Genomic DNA, 17,857 nt, shown 5'->3' with positions numbered 1-17,857 from the left:
CTTAAGGAAAATATAGTTTACTTAACTAAAGTTACTTTGAAACGTAGTTTACTACATCAAAACTTGTTTGTGAAAAATTATCATATGTAAATCTGAAATGTCATAGACTACAAATTGCGAGACTAAATTCAAATCTAGGTAGTGTTTTCAGTAGTTAATTTTTTTTTTGCAATGTAACGCTAAAGTAATTGGATTAGGCAAGTCTGATGCTGAAAAATAATGGAAACGATTGTCTACTTCACTCATATTTTACTTTATTTGAAATAAAAAAGTAGTGTATTTCTAGTAGTTACATTGCAAAAAAAAATTATAACTACTGAAAACCCTACCTAGATTCAATTTAGTTCAACTACCACTGAGCTACCCCAAAATGTAGTTAAATTACTAGTTGAATTACATGTAGTTCACTATTACCCAACACTGCAGGTCAGGAGTGTAGTTCTCAGTGTCAGATCATTAGAGTAATTATTTGAAAATACATTCTCAACTACAACAAAAAATACATGTCATTTTGTCCTAAAAACATTTAAATTAAATACTGAAGTATTCCATTAATTCCTATGGAAGACTGCTTTTGAGGAGTGACAATATGGCCGACCAGTGGCTTCAAAGCATCTCATTGGCCAACACATAGCATCAGCAAGCCAGGGTTTATATACATCATTGTTTTAATTTAGACAGATGACAAGCATACCCAAACTGACATTGTAAATTTGGAAGTTCATTAACAAGACATAATTTGCTATGGAGACCTTACAATTAAAAGCAAGCACTACAAACAATACAAAAAGGTAGCAATACAAAAAGTGTAGTACCATACAGTAAATGTGTGGCAGCAAAGCTCCCAGTTTTCAACCTCCAATGGATATGACACTGTAGTTGGGTTGTGGAAGTTCCCTTACAAACAGGGGCGGACTTAGTGATTTGTGTGCACACCATTTTGTTATGGGTTTTAGAGTAAAGACTGTCAAAAGAAATTACATTTTAATGTGTCATTTTTGTTTAACCTGTAACCTTTATTTAACTAGGCAAGTCAGTTAAGAACAAATTCTTATTTACAATGACGGCCTACCAAAAGGCAAAAGGCCTCCTGTGGGGGCGGTGGCTGTGATTAAAATGAACACAACAGGTCATGATGTTTCCATCTGATTGCCAAACAATCACTTCTTAAAGTAGCATCCAAACAATTTCCTTCAATTTGCAAGTGACAAACTATCTCACTGGAGATGATCCGATTATCCTAGTGAGCCAAACAACGCCCCTGTCTTTCTATATGCTTCCAATGTATCTGATTCTGTCTGGCCAAAAAGCGAATGACATGCCATGCTCTGTTTGGCCAGATTACATCAGATACATTGTCTACACATACATGTCTTCTGCCTCGATGACAATGTCAGTATTACATGCAAGCACTTGTCTTTTGACTAAAGAAACGCATTAACTTACAACATTTTTTCTGTTAAATCTTCATTTTCACTGGTTGCATTAATTGCACATTTCCCTATCCGGCTGTGAAAGCACCTCATTGATACAGCTTAATTACAATGAAAGTCAAATTTGCAATCATATCGCGTGAAACAATGCACAGGAACTCTGTAGAGTTGGAATAGTCCATTATTATAAACCAGTTGTGGGGTCTCATGCAGAGACATTATTGGGGAAAAAAAGAAGATGTCTAGTATTTTATTATTATGCCCAGCTCAGAAGGCACCTTGATGATGTGAGGCCTGAGGCAATTGCCTCTTCTGCCTAATGGTAAGTCCACCTCTGCTTATAAATCAATGTCATTTAGGTTTGTCAATTGTATTATGCTGAGCACCAGCTTTAAAATACAAATAAATGTGTGAGCATATGTTATCAGAAATCAACTGTGAACCAATTTCTTTTTAGTCCTACAGTTTGGGCTGCTGAAGTTTCTGTGCGTTGCCCGACTCTTATCATCACAGTCCATATGATTGGAGAAGCCCAAAGAGCGACAACTCTCTCTCTAAGCTTTCCTCATAAAGGTGTGGTATAGTTGGCAGGGAACAGACCACTTTTACCCCGCAATCTTCCTTTCCACCACGATGGATCAGAGTGATCCAAAATGTCAATGACATCACCTGCACGGAAGCCTAGCTCGTCCCCTTCCTCCGCTGTGAAGTCGTACACTGCTTTCACCTGCATGACTGCCCTCTGGCACACACACACACACACACACACACACACACACACACACACACACACACACACACACACACACACACACACACACACACACACACACACACACACACACACACACGTTAGATAATAGTTGGCCATAGGAACCAGTAATTTCAGAGGACATCAAGGATGTGCCCCTATTTACTGACTACAGTAGGCTTACTGTACCTGTGAATGTGGTATAGTTTCAGATGTCCTTTGGGGGGCTGGGAGAGAGGTTAGGGGGGTGTTTCTACCAGGGGTGCCTATGGTGTGAGCCCTCTCCTCCATCCCAGGTCTCTTACTCTGGGGGAAGAGAGGAGAGAGGTTGAACTCAGGTCAGACTCTAACATTCAAACCAACCTACAGCATGTCTCAGAATCACAGTAAAGCATTACAAACCAAATGCAATCAAATAAAAGCAATGACATAGTTTTACATGACCATGGTACATAGCAGCTTCTGAAAAACCGACGTGATTCAAAAGACTGCATTGTAGGTAGTGTAGGTTTGTACTTTGGGGTGAGTGGTGTTTACCTGCTGACTGTGAGGAAGGTCTGAGGCCCTGCGGTGTGACGTGGCTGCAGTAGGGGCCCCATAGCTCCTCTCCTCAGGTAGACTCCCCCTCTTCAACTGACAACAGAAGGATGTGGACAGGAAAGGGTTAATAAAGGCCTAGTGCAGTCAAAATGTAGTTTTTATCTCCTATTATACAACAGCTGATGAAACTAACAAAAACATTTGATCAGTGTGATTTCCCGATAGTTGCTGGTTGAAAGTACAATCTACACAGGACCTTCTGTGTACAGGTTAGGTTTTCCATGGTGACATCACCATGCAGTACATTGGTTAATATACCAATACCATTGGTTAATTGACCATTCTGGTGCAATAGCTCACTGATTTCAGTTCCTGTATGTGTGCTTGAGAATACAGAAGATACAGAAGAGTGGGAAGTCTAGAAAGGGAAGGAAGGCTTCACTAAAGAATTGATGGAACTGATATAATGTACGGCTGAAATACCAGTTGGGGTGCGGATGGGCTCTGGTCATCCCGGCTACCGTCTCTAAGGTAGATGCCCCGTTGCTTGGAGATGGAGGTGTTCTTGTAGAAGTCCACCAGCTTGTTGAGGGAAGTGAACTTCTCTGACCACAGGAAGTAGTGGCCTTTGCTGTCCTTCATCACTTTGAAATGCTGCACGTCAAACTCATGTCTGAGGGGAAAGGTTTTATATATCAGTGAGGCATGTCACAACACAACATCTGGCCTCTTAGTCACATACAGTACAATGCAGGTTTAGGGTCAATTCCAATTCAATTCCAGTCAATTCAGGAAGTACACCGACATTCCAATTCCAATTATTTCCAATGCTTTTCAATGAGGAAGATTTGGAATTTGAATTTGGTTTAGTGTCTGAAGTCATTGGAATTGAAATGGAATTGACCCCAACCCTGGTTGACACTGCCTGGGACTATTTGTATATGACATTTGTGTTGATTTGTGATAAGCATGCCCCTGTGAAGACATTTAGAGTAAGTGGAAGGGACAATCCTTGGTTTTCAGATAACTTGGCAGAATTAATTAGAAAGAGAAATATCTCTTGGGCTCAAGCTAGACATACAAATGCTCCTGTTGACTGGGCCTCCTTCAGAGCGCTAAGAAACAAATACACAGGATTGATCAGGAAGTCCAAATCAGATTACTATTTAAATGCAGTCACAGAGAACCTAAACAACCCTACCAAGTTCTGGAAGCTAATCAAATCTGTGTCAGGTTCTAATGTATCCTCTGGCCTTCCTGACCATTTAATGATGGATTCTAATGAAGTGAAGGATAAAGCCCATATTGTAGGTTTTTTTTTAACAAGCACTTCATATCTGCTGGTTCAGTTGTTGATAATGGTGGGCCCCAGGCCTCTAATGTCAGCTCTGTTACAGTCAACTATGATATAGGCCCTCATGATGTGATCTTCCGGTGTGGGTTGGCGCCCCGCCCCCCCCCCCCCCCTTGGGTTGTGCCGTGGCGGAGATCTTTGTGGGCTATACTCGGCCTTGTCTCAGGATGGTAAGTTGGTGGTTGAAGATATCCCTCTAGTGGTGTGGGGGCTGTGCTTTGGCAAAGTGGGTGGGGATATATCCTACCTGTTTGGCCCTGTCCGGGGGTATCATCGGATGGGGCCACAGTGTCTCCTGACCCCTCTTTCTCAGCCTCCAGTATTTATGCTGCAGTAGTTTTTTGGGGGGGGCTAGGGTCAGTCTGTTATATCTGGAGTACTTCTCCTGTCTTATCCGGTGTCCTGTGTAAATTTAAGTATGCTCTTTCTAATTCTCTATTTCTTTCTCTCTCGGAGGACCTGAGCCCTAGGACCATGCCTCAGGACTACCTGGCATGATGACTCCTTGCTGTCCCCAGTCCACCTGGCCGTGGTGCTGCTCCAGTTTCAACTGTTCTGCCTGCTGCTATGGAACCTGTTCACAGGACGTGTTAGCTGTCCCAGACCTGCTGTTTTCAACTCTCTAGAGACAGCAGGAAAGGTAGAGATACTCTTAATGATCGGCTATGAAAAGACAACTGACATTTACTCCTAAGGTGCTGATTTGCTGCACCCTCGACAACTACTGTGATTATTATTATTTGACCATGAGGTCATTTATGAACATTTGAACATCTTGGACATGTTCTGTTATAATCTCCACCCGGCACAGCCAGAAGAGGACTGGCCACCCCTCATAGCCTGGTTCCTCTCTAGGTTTATTCCTAGGTTTTGGCCTTTCTAAGGAGTTTTTCCTAGCCACCTTGCTTCTACACCTGCATTGCTTGCTGTTTGGGTTTTTAGGCTGGGTTTCTGTACAGCACTTTGAGATATCAGCTGATGTAAGAAGGGCTATATAAATACATTTGATTTGATGTGAACCATTTGATCTTTGAGCCTGTTTCTTATACTGAGGTCTATAAAGCACTAAATGCTATAGGCCAGTGGTGGACCGTCAGGACCAGCAAGGCCTTCTCTGCTGGCCTAAACATCATCAGAATATGATTATTTTTTTAAATATATTTTCCCAAAAATATGTATTAAATTATTCCCCAGAGTAAGAGTTATACTCTTCATTTCATAGCTTTCCTCTTGGTTGCACTGCTTCCAGCCCCAGGTTGAGATTTGGAGGGCTGGTCTTTATGTTAGATCTTTTATCCAATCATATTCAGCCATCATGTGTTGCCAGGGGGTCTAAAATCTGCCATCAGGCCTTCAGAATCAACAGTGCGGGAGCTTATAGCTTAAAGTGAATGGAAATTAAAATTTAGTGTCAACCAATCAGCTTTAGAGTTGGCTATTGTACGCCTGCTGGCTGGCTCCAGTGTTACACAGGAGCCAGCTAGCAGGCGTAGTGCGTGCACGTCTTTTGATTGGATTACCAATATTGAGAGGCAGGTCCTATGGGCAGGTCTATGCAGAACCTCAGAACTAGGAAACTGAATTTGATAAACTAATTAATTAGCGTATTACTAAGCTGGCGGAAGGAGGAGAAGATATTGATTTGGTCGAGGACATAATTATAACGCCATTCTCAAGAGAAACTTTTCAAGAAAAGTCAGACATTGTAAGGAGAGCCGACGCTACAAAGCCTGTCACAGGCGGGAAAGGGGTTCGCTCGCCACTTTCAAAGGTCCAACTACGAGCGCTATCAATGGCTCACAGGCTCCGAGAAGCACTGCAAACTGTACGGCTGGGAATGCCTATTATTACAATTGAACGAGAGAGGCGCAGGTTCAGTCAAATCTACGATGACACAGCGCGCATCTCAAGTTTACCCAGCGCACGCAGAGGCCCAGCACAAGGAGACCCTCGCACATACTACCAACAACTCTACAGCAATATTCTGGACAACATTCTTTGCCAGATACATTTTTCGTGGTCTTGAAACCTGTTTCGTATGTTTCTCTCCCTCCTGGACCCCCAGATTCCCGCAAACAGCCTTCTCCAGCTTAACAGAGAGTCACGGAATAATTTTACACGCCCAATTTTTCAGTTTTTGATTTGTTAAAAAAGTTTGAAATATCCAATAAATGTCGTTCCACTTCATGATTGTGTCCCACTTGTTGTTGATTCTTCACAAAAAAATACAGTTTTATATATTTATGTTTGAAATCCTGAAATGTGGAAATAGGTCGCACAGTTCAAGGGGGCCGAATACTTTCGCAAGGCACTGTATGTTTCGCATTTTATTTCGTTAATATTAAATAGCATATATATTAACAAAATAAAATGGCAAATAGCCTATGTTGCAAATTATTTGTTTTCTTTCTTTTATTTTCAGTGAATAGTTATGTGTCTTTATCATCACGGTGAAACTGCTCTGGGTGCGACAATGCGCTGTTTAGTGAACACACTGTATATATTTCTTCGTACTTAAATGTCAAAGCTTGTGGACCAGAAATGGATAGAAGAAGAATATTAATATAACTCTGTTGCACTCGACTAAGTTCTTGCCTATTCGTTGAACTGTACTGTATTGTACTCTTCCCCTGCAATTCTCTGAATAAAAATGTCAATTTCAAGGTGACGCAACGCCTGGTTATACTGCGTTTGTCTAAATGTATAGTGTCTAGAGCCATGGCATCATAATGATGGTAATAAGAGGTGGATTAATTCGGGTGGGACTGTGTAGGACCTCACTGAAGGCCCAGGCCCCAGGCCCATGGCACGCCACTGCTATAGATACTAAAAAGTCTGCAGGTCCAGACAACTTGGACCCCTACCTCTTAAAGATAGCAGCTGATATTATTACTGAACCTGTGGCTCACATTTTCAACTTGAGTCTCTTGACCAATTCCATACCTGGCATTTGGAAATCAGCTTATGTCCTCCCGCTGCTAAAGGGTGGAGATCCCTCAGATGCTAAAAACTATAGTCCTATCTCTAAACTCCCTATCCTGGCCAAAGTCGAAGAATCCCTAGTGAACTCACAGTTAAACTTCTTAATTGAAAAAAAACATACTGAGCAGGGTTCAGTCTGGCTTTAGATTGGGGCACAGCACCACAACTGCAGCTATAGCAGTGGCAAACAACATCATTAATGGACTTGCTTTTTATCAACATTGTGCTGCTCTGTTTGTGGATTTATCAAAGTCCTTTGATTCAGTTGACCATTGATGCTAGCTGGACTCAGAAACATTGGTCTTAGTGAAGGGGCAGTAAATTGGTTTAGGAACTATCTTTCTGACAGAACACAATATGTTCTGACAATCACAAGTCTAGCTTTCTTGAGATTAATAGAGGTGTGCCCCAGGGTTCCATTTTAGCTCCTGTGTTGTTCTCAATTTGTATTAATGATTTGGGAAATGGGATGCAACCAGCAAATTTACATCTATATGCAGATAATACAGTCATATATTCATGTGCTCCTTCTCTGGTTCAGGCTGTTGAAGAGCTCCAGACTGCTTTTCAGTCACTGCAGGCCTCCCGTTATGGTCTCAAACTGGTCTTGAATGTACCAAAAAATAAATTCATCACCTTTACCAGAGCTAGAACTCTGCCAGAGAACGTTAGCATTATCCATTGAAAAAGTGTCATCCTACAAACACCTAGGTATTTGGTTGGATGACAAGTTATCCTTTAGTTCATGTGGATAATCTTGTGACAAAGCTTAAATTGAAATTGGGTTTTTATTTTCGTAACAAGGCTTGCTTCCCGCTTATGGCTAGAAAGAAGCTTGTTCAGGCCACTTTTCTCTCTCTCATTGATTATGGTGACTTGTTGTATATGCATGCAACCTCCTCCGTCTTACATAGACTGGACACTAATCATGCATCCTTGCGCTTTATTACAAGTGCCAAGTCACTCGACCACCATTGCACCTTGTACCAAATGGTAGGTTGGACCTCACTTTATATGCGCAGAAAGATACAAATGTATGTGTTCATCTACAAAGCCCTTTTGGGTAAACTCCCTCTTTACCTCTGTAGTCTGGTCTCCTTCACCACCTGCAGTTAACATACCCGGTCTACTTAAAGTCCCCAGGACATTCACAGTATTAGGCAAGACTGCCTTCTCTTTTTGTGTACTAGATGCATGGAATAGTCTACAATCCATGTTTCATCTAGATATGTTAGTGCCACTGAATGAATTTAAAATATTGATGGGAGACTTGTTTAGGCTGGATCATGTTGCTGTATGTTTTAATTCTGTAATGTATTGAATGTTGCTGCCTTCTTGACCAGGTCTCCCTTGAAAAAGAAACTCTGGGTCTCAATGGGCTTATCCTAGTTAAATAAAGGTTAAATAAAAATAAATAAACAATGACAGGATGTGATGAGTTATGATTCAAACAATTTAGTTGTGTCCTGTCCTATTCCAGAAATCAATCCAAAGTCAACTGTTTCTCTGGTGCAGTACTTTCATCGTCCCCTGCTGGCTTATGTTAGATATTGCAAGGAAAAGCTGTACCAGTAATATCAAATATAGCCTACAGAAACTGAACTTTTCCCCTGGCTCATAGACATTTCATGAGAAATGGAGGGAGATTTTGAAAATGTTCACAGATGAGTTTTGCAGGTTAACATGTTACCACATTTTACAGAGTACATGCGGTGCAAACTCTAACCTCCCCCCTAGGTACTGTTTTGTATACAGTGAGCTAGCTCCCTGTAATATCCTACACCCACCCACCTGACAGAGATGGAGAATTCTCCAGGGGAGCTCTGACTGCCACGGATCAGGAATCCCCCCACCTCCCTAGACATCAGGAGTTCCTCAGCAGAGCTGCGGCTTGCCGTCTCCTTGAACCAGCTGGACAGAGAGAGATACAGTATACAGATGTGGCTATACTGTACTTACTGTAAGCATACGAACTCATTTTGTATGTGTGTGTTCAAATACATTTTATGGATGAGAATGACTAAACCTTAACTTTATTTCACCTTGGGGTTTGTCTTTCAATGTAGTTTTGGGGCACAAAGCCTTCCTGTCCATGCAGCTCTGCCTTAAACCACTCATCTTGACTACCTAGAATCTGATTAGGGAACAGAGATATACAAAAACAACAAAGCTCACTGTTTAGATTTAATATTACAGCAGAATACAACAGTAGAACCTTGTGTGTAGAATTTAGGAATTAGATTGGTGGAATGTGTCTTTAAAGCCAAGTCCCACACTCCGTTGTACTGCTGTCATTCTTTAGTCTGAATTCTGAATTTTAATGTGTCTCCTCGGCAGCAGGGTAGCCTAGTGGTTAGAGCGTTGGACTAGTAACCGGAAGGTTGCAAGTTCAAACCCCCGACCTGACAAGGCACAAATCTGTCGTTCTGCCCCTGAACAGGCAGCTAACCCACTGTTCCTAGGCCATCATTGAAAATAAGAATTTGTTCTTAACTGACTTGCCTAGTTAAATAAAGGTAAAATAAAAAAATACAAATTCTTTCTCAGGTCATACTCACTTTCAGGATGTCTCCCTTTCGGAAGCTCAGCTCATCCTCAGCCGTAGCATTAAACTCGTACTTTCCTCTGGCTTCCATGGCGAGCGGTGGAAGGGTCAAAGAGTTGGAATAGGACTGCAGTCGGTCTATGGAATGAGAGTTGTGGGTTGGTAGTTTCAAAGTAAGCAAACTACAGTGCAGTCAAACATGTTATTTCCTGTGTTTTAGATATATTTCGACACTGAAGTTGGAATAATACTGTGAAAATGATGATAATGCCATTTTAGTGTACGAGCTGTTTAAAAAGATTGCCTGTTTTGGTGGGATGGAGTTTTGGCAGTAAATTAGTTAATAGACCAATATACAGCCATTGCATGGGGGAAATACATTCAGTGGGATAAAACGCAAAACAAGAAAATTTGTAATGGAGGAGATGACATAAGAGTAGTTGTGCAATAAGAACACTGATTTAGTTTCAAAACCCTTTGGTTCAGTTGTATCCTTCTAAAACACACGGCTAAGTATAACTTTTTCTATTCCTAGCTATGAAGTTTAGATATGGAAAATGAGAAATAAAGAAATGGGAAAACTGGAAAATCATTTAAAAATGGAAGCAAAACAGAGAAAAGTTGTCTGAGCCAGACACTTCCCCTTACCTTCTGTCACGAAGCTGAGGAGAGAACAATTATTGTTTCGGTAGTTCGTAGCATTCACCATGTGTTAATGTTTACCTACGGGATACATAAACAGACATGAGCATGGAGGAACAGGCAGAAGAGCGAGTCAGAGGAGGACAAACAACATCAGGAGCTGTCCATTTCCCCTTTCAATTAAGTAAAAATAAAACGGCGTAATTTTTAGAGATTGAAATCTCATGATGGTAATTATCTTTGATGTTCAATTTGCTGCTCTCCCACGTGTGTGTGGTTGAAGGGGGGTCTGCAGTGTATGCTCCAAAATCACATACATTATCCATCCCCAGAACCATAGATACACATGATTACATACACATGATTACATACAATTTCATAAATCTATCGCAGCCCTACCGCTCTACCTATTCAGCCATCAGACACCGGAGGGAGACAATACCAGCGCTGTCGTATCAGCTTCTATTGCTCACCACGGCTCCAATCCTGTACCCTGATTAAAACTCCTACTCTGCAGTAAAAGACCCCTTCTGTTCCCCCTCTCTGTCTTATTCAGAGCGGATATGAGTGAGGGTAGATAGATGATAATGAGAATCATTCACAGAGCTCTACTTAGCCGGATGGAAGGCCGCATAAACAACATGAGGACAACTGAAGATTAAATTCAATTACATTAAGAAAATCGTTTCAAACTATGTGTGTTTGTCAGACCCAGATGTATCTCTTTCTCCCTCTTTACCAGACAGGAACTATTCATTAAACCAGAGGAAACTCTCCTCTGTCTCTCTCTCTAAAGTCAACACAACATATTCACTTATTGACAGTAATAGCTCACATATCAGTTTAATAGAATTATTTTATTTAAATGTAACCTTTATTTAACTAGGCAAGTCAGTTAAGAACAAATTATTATTTACAATGAGGGCCTACTCCGGCCAAATCCGGACGACGCTGGGCCAATTGCGCGCCGCCCCATGGGACTCCCAATCACTGACAGATGTGATACAGCCTGGATTCGAACCAGGTACTATAGGGACACCTCTTGCACTGAGATGCAGTGCCTCAGACTGCTGTACCACTCAGTAGCCCACATATGATAACAAGAGTATTTTTTCTTGGAGGTGTGGATGAGCAAGGAGAAGGTCAAGGGATATCACCACACATTCCATTGACATAAATTCAACAAATTGTTTAATCTAAATGATTCCCACTTCAGTTGAACCATGTGTGTACACAGAAGTGCACTCAATCTGTGTTATCTAACTCCTTCGCTCCATAAAACCATGTACCGTAAACACAGTAAAACATGCATGCAGCCAAACAGGCACTTCAGTTTTAAATCACTTGCCTCATCGAATGACTCTAATGTTTTACTAATGAATGGAACCAATGTAGTGAACCTCCTGATTCCATTGCAGATTAGCCCTCATAAACATTATCAATATAACTCTTACTTTTGATTTGAGATAAAACATATCCCAGCAGCTAGCTGAAAAAGCATGTACATAAACTGCATACATCCAACAAAACTCAAAATACTGTCAACTGCACTGACAAAGAGATATAGTAAGATAAGACACTACACTGACGAGAGAGATATAGTAAGGTAAGACACTACACTGACGAGAGAGATATAGTAAGGTAAGACACTACACTGATGAGAGAGATATAGTAAGATAAGACACTACACTGACGAGAGAGATATAGTAAGATAAGACACTACACTGACGAGAGAGATATAGTAAGGTAAGACACTACACTGACGAGAGAGATATAGTAAGGTAAGACACTACACTGATGAGAGAGATATAGTAAGATAAGACACTACACTGACGAGAGAGATATAGTAAGATAAGACACTACACTGACGAGAGAGATATAGTAAGGTAAGACACTACACTGATGAGAGAGATATAGTAAGGTAAGACACTACACTGATGAGAGAGATATAGTAAGGTAAGACACTACACTGATGAGAGAGATATAGTAAGATAAGACACTACACTGATGAGAGAGATATAGTAAGGTAAGACACTACACTGATGAGAGAGATATAGTAAGATAAGACACTACACTGACGAGAGAGATATAGTAAGGTAAGACACTACACTGACGAGAGAGATATAGTAAGATAAGACACTACACTGACGAGATAAATTAGTAAGGTAAGACACTACACTGACGAGATAAATATAGTAAGGTAAGACACTACACTGACGAGAGAGATATGTAGTAAGGTAAGAAACTACGCTGACCACCACTAAAACCCAATGAGCATAAACTACTGATAAAATCTTTGTAAAAAACACTGGTCAAATACAACCCACAAACTACTTAATCATTCTGCTGTCAGGACAATTCTGCTATTAGACAGCCGTGACACACACACACACACACACACACACACACACACACACACACACACACACAGAGAACCTCGTTGTTGTCACTCTAAAGCCCTCAAACTCAACTCTGGACCGCAAAGCCAGTTCCACTGCGTTTGTTCATTGTTCCCCTCTAATTATGGACTGATTTAGACCTGGGACACCAGGTGTGTGCAATTAATTATCAGGTAGAACAGAAAACCAGCAGGCTCCGGACCTCACAGGGTCAGAGTTGAGTGCCCTAGAACAGGTATGCCGTCGGGGGTACGCCAAATAAAAATGTGATTCACATTTTTGTATTTTTTTATAATAATATTTGTTTTTCTTCACATTTTCAAACAGTACATTTATATTTTCCAACAGGGCTATACATTTGGGTGAGTTTTTTTTTTTAATCGCCTGAGTAGCCTCATTTCACTGCCAAAAATAAAATGAAACCATCTAGTGTTCAGCGAAATAACAATGTCAAATACAGGTAGCCTAGACAAATAATTAACATCCAATCACATTAACTGTTACTCTCTCGCGGGAATTCCACTAACGGTCCGTATGCAGCCAAACGTAGCTGCTGCTCATGTTGGTATCTGTACTGATGGCACAATAGCCATGACAGGGAGACATAGAGGAGAGGTAGACATAGAGGAGAGGTAACGCACATTCAAGCAGTTGCTCCCGATGCCACTTGTGTACACTGCAGCATCCACCAAGAGGCTCTTGCTACCAAGGGAATGCCTGACAGCTTGAAAGACATTTTGGACACAACAGTGAAAATGGTTAACTTTGTTAAAGCAAGGCCCCTGAACTCTTGTGTATTTTCTGCACTATGCAATGATATGGGCAGCGACCATGTAACGCTTTTACAATATACAGAAGTGCGCTGGTAATCAAGGGGCAAATTATTGACTCTTTTTTAATTGAGAGACGAGCTTAAAGTTTTCTTTACTGACCATCATTTTCACTTGTCTGACAGCTTGCATGATGACGAGTTTCTCACATGACTGGCCTGTCTGGGTGATGTTTTTTCTCACCTGAATGATCTGAATCTACGATTACAGGAACACTCTGCAACTATATTCAATGCGCGGGACAAAATTGAGGCTATGATTAAGAAGTTGGAGCTCTGTCTTGATTAACAAGGACAACACAGGTCTTTCCATCATTGTATGATTTTGTGTGCAAATGAACTTTACGAACAATGTCAAATGTGATATAGCGAAGCACCTGAGTGAATTGGGTGCGCAATTATGCAGGTACTGGATGAGACAAACAACTGGATTCTGTATCCCTTTTATGCCCTGGCTCCAGTCCACTTACCGATTCTGAACAAGAGAGCCTCATCGAAATTGCAACAAGCGGTTCTGTGAAAATGTTATTTAATCAGAAGCCACTGCCAGATTTCTGGATTGGGCTGCACTCAGAGTATCCTGCCTTGGCAAATCACACTGTTAAGAGAATGATGCCCTTTGCAACCACGTACCTATGTGAGAGTGGATTCTCAGTCCTCACTAGCATGAAAACAGGCACAGACTGTGTGGAAAATTATTTAAGACAGACTCTCTCCAATACAACCCACCATTACAGTTATGTGCATCCTTTCAATCACACCGTTCTCATTAACCTGTGGTGAGTTATTCCCAATTTTCAATTAACAAATAAGGTTTTATATGTAAGATGGTTAAATAAAGAGCAAAATTATTGATTATTATTATTTGTGCCCTGGTCCCATAAGAGCTCGTCACTTTCGACAAGCCGGGTTGTAACAAAAACTCACTCATTCGTATGTTTAATAAATGTATCATATAGTGTGTGTGTGTGGCAGGCTTACAATTATGGCAAAAAACAACATTGTAGAGTGCACTGACCCTGGTGCTAGAGGTTGAATGTTTGAAGGGGTACGGGACTATAAAACGTTTGGGAACCACTGTACTAGAGGATGGAAGTCTCAAACATGTAAAACAGTAACAAAACAGTAGCCGAGTCCCCTAGGAAGAGACAGTGCAGAGCAGAGGGGATCTACTCTAGTAACATGTCACCAGTGAGGTGGGCCAGGGGCATGTTGGCAATGTGCCAACGTCCCTAGAGCTCCCCTGGTATGGTGACCTGGGTGAAGGGGATATTTGCAGTGGTTTCGACTCTCACTGCCCACATTCATTTTAGCTGGATTTTTTCAGCTCCCAACTGTTTTTTCTTAGCACTTTTGTGCCTCTTCAACAGCCCAGTCGGTTGTTATATAGTCTTGTAGGGCCAAACATTCCACCATTAGTCAAAGAAATAGGATTATGATGTCTTAAACAGATATCTTTATTAAATAACGGACATTGTAGAAGTGGTAAGATCTATTACGGAGTAGCGTGCATCATTTTCTTTGTTGGAAATGTTAGAAACTGTAAGTTTTATAATTAAGGATTTACATTATGCAAAGCCTAACTATGTGAAGGCACGAAACATTTCTCTACACTTCACAAATCAGAGATTAGTGAGGAATGTGCAGAATGTGTTTTTGAGAGTAACTATGACATCCAACTACCCAGCACTGAGGAGAACAGAAATAGACAATACTGTATATACATTTATAAATAACCATCCATTCTCAATTATGGGAAATCCAAATTCAACATGTTCTATATATTTTAGTAAACAACAATTTACCACCATGTAAAACATTGAAAGATCCAGTGATACTGTACTGTTTGTAATCTATTTGACACACCATAGTAGCTCACACTATGTCAATTAGACTGACATGGCTAGCCTTCTATGATTGAACCGAGGACCTTGTTTTAGCAACAAAAAACAAGCCTGAAAAAACATGAACTTATAAAGCTTGCTCAATAGTGCACCTGTCCTCTTCAGTGGCTTTCTACTTGAACTGAGTTTCATATCAAAATAAAACACATCATGAACATACTTCCTCATCACATAAATACAACTATTGTTGAACGTATCTCCTACTACTCATAAATGTCCACATCCCAGAGGAGAAGCTATTTGACCTTGTAGAGCACTGAGCACACAAACCAATGAGGAAAAAACATTCATGTAAAAAGCTATTTGAAAATACCTTCCACATCACCATGGCATGGGCAGGGGGACTATATGTAAAGGTCGTTTTCAAATCATTTAGCAATAAGGAAAATGTTTCAACTGTTAGGTTAAAGATAATATCTTTGTTGTTCTACATTTATAATAGCATTGCATAATATGGTGACAAGTTGTCTCATAGCCTACTTATGTGCTCCAGAACTATATTGCATATCCTTTTCACCAATGTCTGTGGACAACTGTTGGTTACTGGGGATTGTTATTTCTTGTATCAAACAGGTGGTTAAAGTTCTCTATGTGGCACTTCTTTCAATTGTCCGGTTAGTTGCCATAGATTCAGAATCTAAAAGATTTCCAACAAATTATAGGGATTACCACTCTTGAGAGAGAGACAGTTCTCTAACCACTAAAGAGCAATGATTCACAATTCAGATGAGAGGAAGCTGACTAATTATTATAATGAATTACATTATAGAAAAAGTGGAGTGAGTATGACTGTAACAGCTGTTCATACGATTAGAGAGAGAAACTTTGATGACTATAAACCAGTCGCTGAAGTTGAATGGATTGCTCTGCATGCAGTGTCTTCAAGTCAGCATGACACTATAAGAAGTTAAATTATTTTGGTGAAATGATTTGGCTAGCCATATAACAGTGGGTATATTACATTTACATTGATGGTTGCATCACGTATGTAAGAATAATCAAGCATTCTTCAAATGGGTCAACTGTATATTGCAATATGATATTTACCTTTATCTCATGTAAAGAGCCACGCGTTGACAGTCACAAGAGGTCGGGAAATTTACGCAGCCAGCCAGGGCTTTGCCAACTAGATCATAATTTCAGTCAAAATTTCGCAAGTTCGCATCAAAAGGAAAACGTCATATTCGTAAAAACAAATCCGTTAAAGACTGTTTACTTCCGCGTCCTTTCATTGAAGTATAACAACGCTGAGACTTTCGAGTTCCCTCCCCAACACGCACAATAGCTGAATGTCCCAACGCGGAGTTGAACCAGTTACTTGCACTTGGTTAGAGACCGCCTCTTTTCAAAAGGAACTTTTGGACTTTACTTAAAAATGCTGATGAATAAAACTGATCATAATCATAATGTGACAATAAATAATAAAACCTTATGCTCTTGGTTAGAGACCGCCCCTTTTCAAAAGGAACTTTTGGACTTTACTTCAAAAATGCTGATGAATAAAACTTATCATTTTCATAATGTTACAATAAATAATAAAAGCTAATGCACTTGGTTAGAGACCGCCCCTTTTCAAAAGGAACTTTTGGACTTCACCACAAACATTCTGAGGCACTGCATCTCAGTGCAAGAGGCGTCCATACAGTCCCTGGTTCGAATCCAGGCTGTATCACATCCGGCCGTGATTGGGAAGTCCCATAGCGCAGGGGGACAATTGGCCCAGCGTCATCAGTGTTTGGCCAGGGTAGACCGTCATTGTAAATAAGAATTTGTTGACTTGCCTAGTTAAATAAAGTTTAAATAAAATAAAAATACATTGTGATAATATGTAATAAAGGCTTATTGCATGAGGTGAAACATTATGATAAACACACACAAACACACACACAGTATAGACTTTATTCCTGCGATCTTCCATGTGTATTTCGGATCGGCAAATTAATTATCCTTGGCATCATCTTGAACACGTCCAAATGTTTCACATTCTTTCGGATGGCATGCATGAAGATCTCATTGGAAATAGGCTTCCCACGATAAAACACCGACACTCCTCAAGCTCTATTTCAGTAACCTACAACCTTTCTATGACAGATCGTATAGGCTAATTCTTGTCTATATCAACACATATCAAAACATATCAATGTAGGCTTTCAAACCAATATAAGTTATATAATTCAGCCTGCATTATACAGTTAATGGAAAATGGATGGCTTTGGAATTTGGTTATATAAAGTTATCTACAGTCCTCATATTTCTCTTTAGAAACATGCATGTTTGGTGTGGTTTTTTTTTGGCTATACATTCATAACACATGCTGCTGACCATCATTATAGAGAGCAAGCAGGGAGTTTACTCCATGCAAAGAGGCTGAGGGATAGATTGTGTAGCTCTGCCACAGGTGGCAGGTGGTACCTTAATTGGGGAGGATGGGCTCTTAATAATGGCTGGAACGGAATTATTGAATGGTATAAAACACAT

At 40.5% G+C, this 17,857-nt stretch overlaps 1 protein-coding gene across 1 annotated transcript; it reads right to left on the bottom strand.

Annotated features, from left to right (window-relative positions):
* Nucleotides 1-237: 237 nt before the first annotated feature.
* On the bottom strand, nt 238-16,704 carry LOC124015521 (GRB2-related adaptor protein 2-like). The gene is made up of 9 exons (XM_046330780.1): nt 16,427-16,704; nt 10,254-10,328; nt 9,619-9,743; nt 9,103-9,194; nt 8,852-8,971; nt 3,208-3,397; nt 2,722-2,817; nt 2,374-2,490; nt 238-2,175 (listed from the first exon to the last, which is right to left on the bottom strand). Exons 2-9 carry the CDS (start codon nt 10,312-10,314, stop codon nt 1,999-2,001), a joined length of 978 nt encoding a protein of 325 aa, XP_046186736.1. The 5' UTR covers nt 10,315-10,328; nt 16,427-16,704; the 3' UTR covers nt 238-1,998.
* Between the last annotated feature and the right edge of the window lie 1,153 nt (nt 16,705-17,857).

Source organism: Oncorhynchus gorbuscha, linkage group LG26 (genome assembly GCF_021184085.1).
Source record: "Oncorhynchus gorbuscha isolate QuinsamMale2020 ecotype Even-year linkage group LG26, OgorEven_v1.0, whole genome shotgun sequence".
NCBI lineage: Eukaryota > Metazoa > Chordata > Actinopteri > Salmoniformes > Salmonidae > Oncorhynchus > Oncorhynchus gorbuscha.
The sequence above is the reverse complement of the archived record's forward strand: the minus strand, read 5'-3'. Positions and strand labels throughout refer to the sequence as shown.

What these genes read in the sequence shown, in the direction of transcription:
- LOC124015521 (XM_046330780.1), bottom strand. Translation starts at nt 10,314, where the DNA reads ATGGTGAATGCTACGAACTACCGAAACAATAATTGTTCTCTCCTCAGC. An exon ending in ATTGAAAGACAAACCCCAAG is followed by an intron (nt 8,972 to 9,102) that starts GTGAAATAAAGT and finishes CTCTCTGTCCAG; the next exon opens with CTGGTTCAAGGAGACGGCAA. An exon ending in GAATTCTCCATCTCTGTCAG is followed by an intron (nt 3,398 to 8,851) that starts GTGGGTGGGTGT and finishes CTTTCCCCTCAG; the next exon opens with ACATGAGTTTGACGTGCAGC.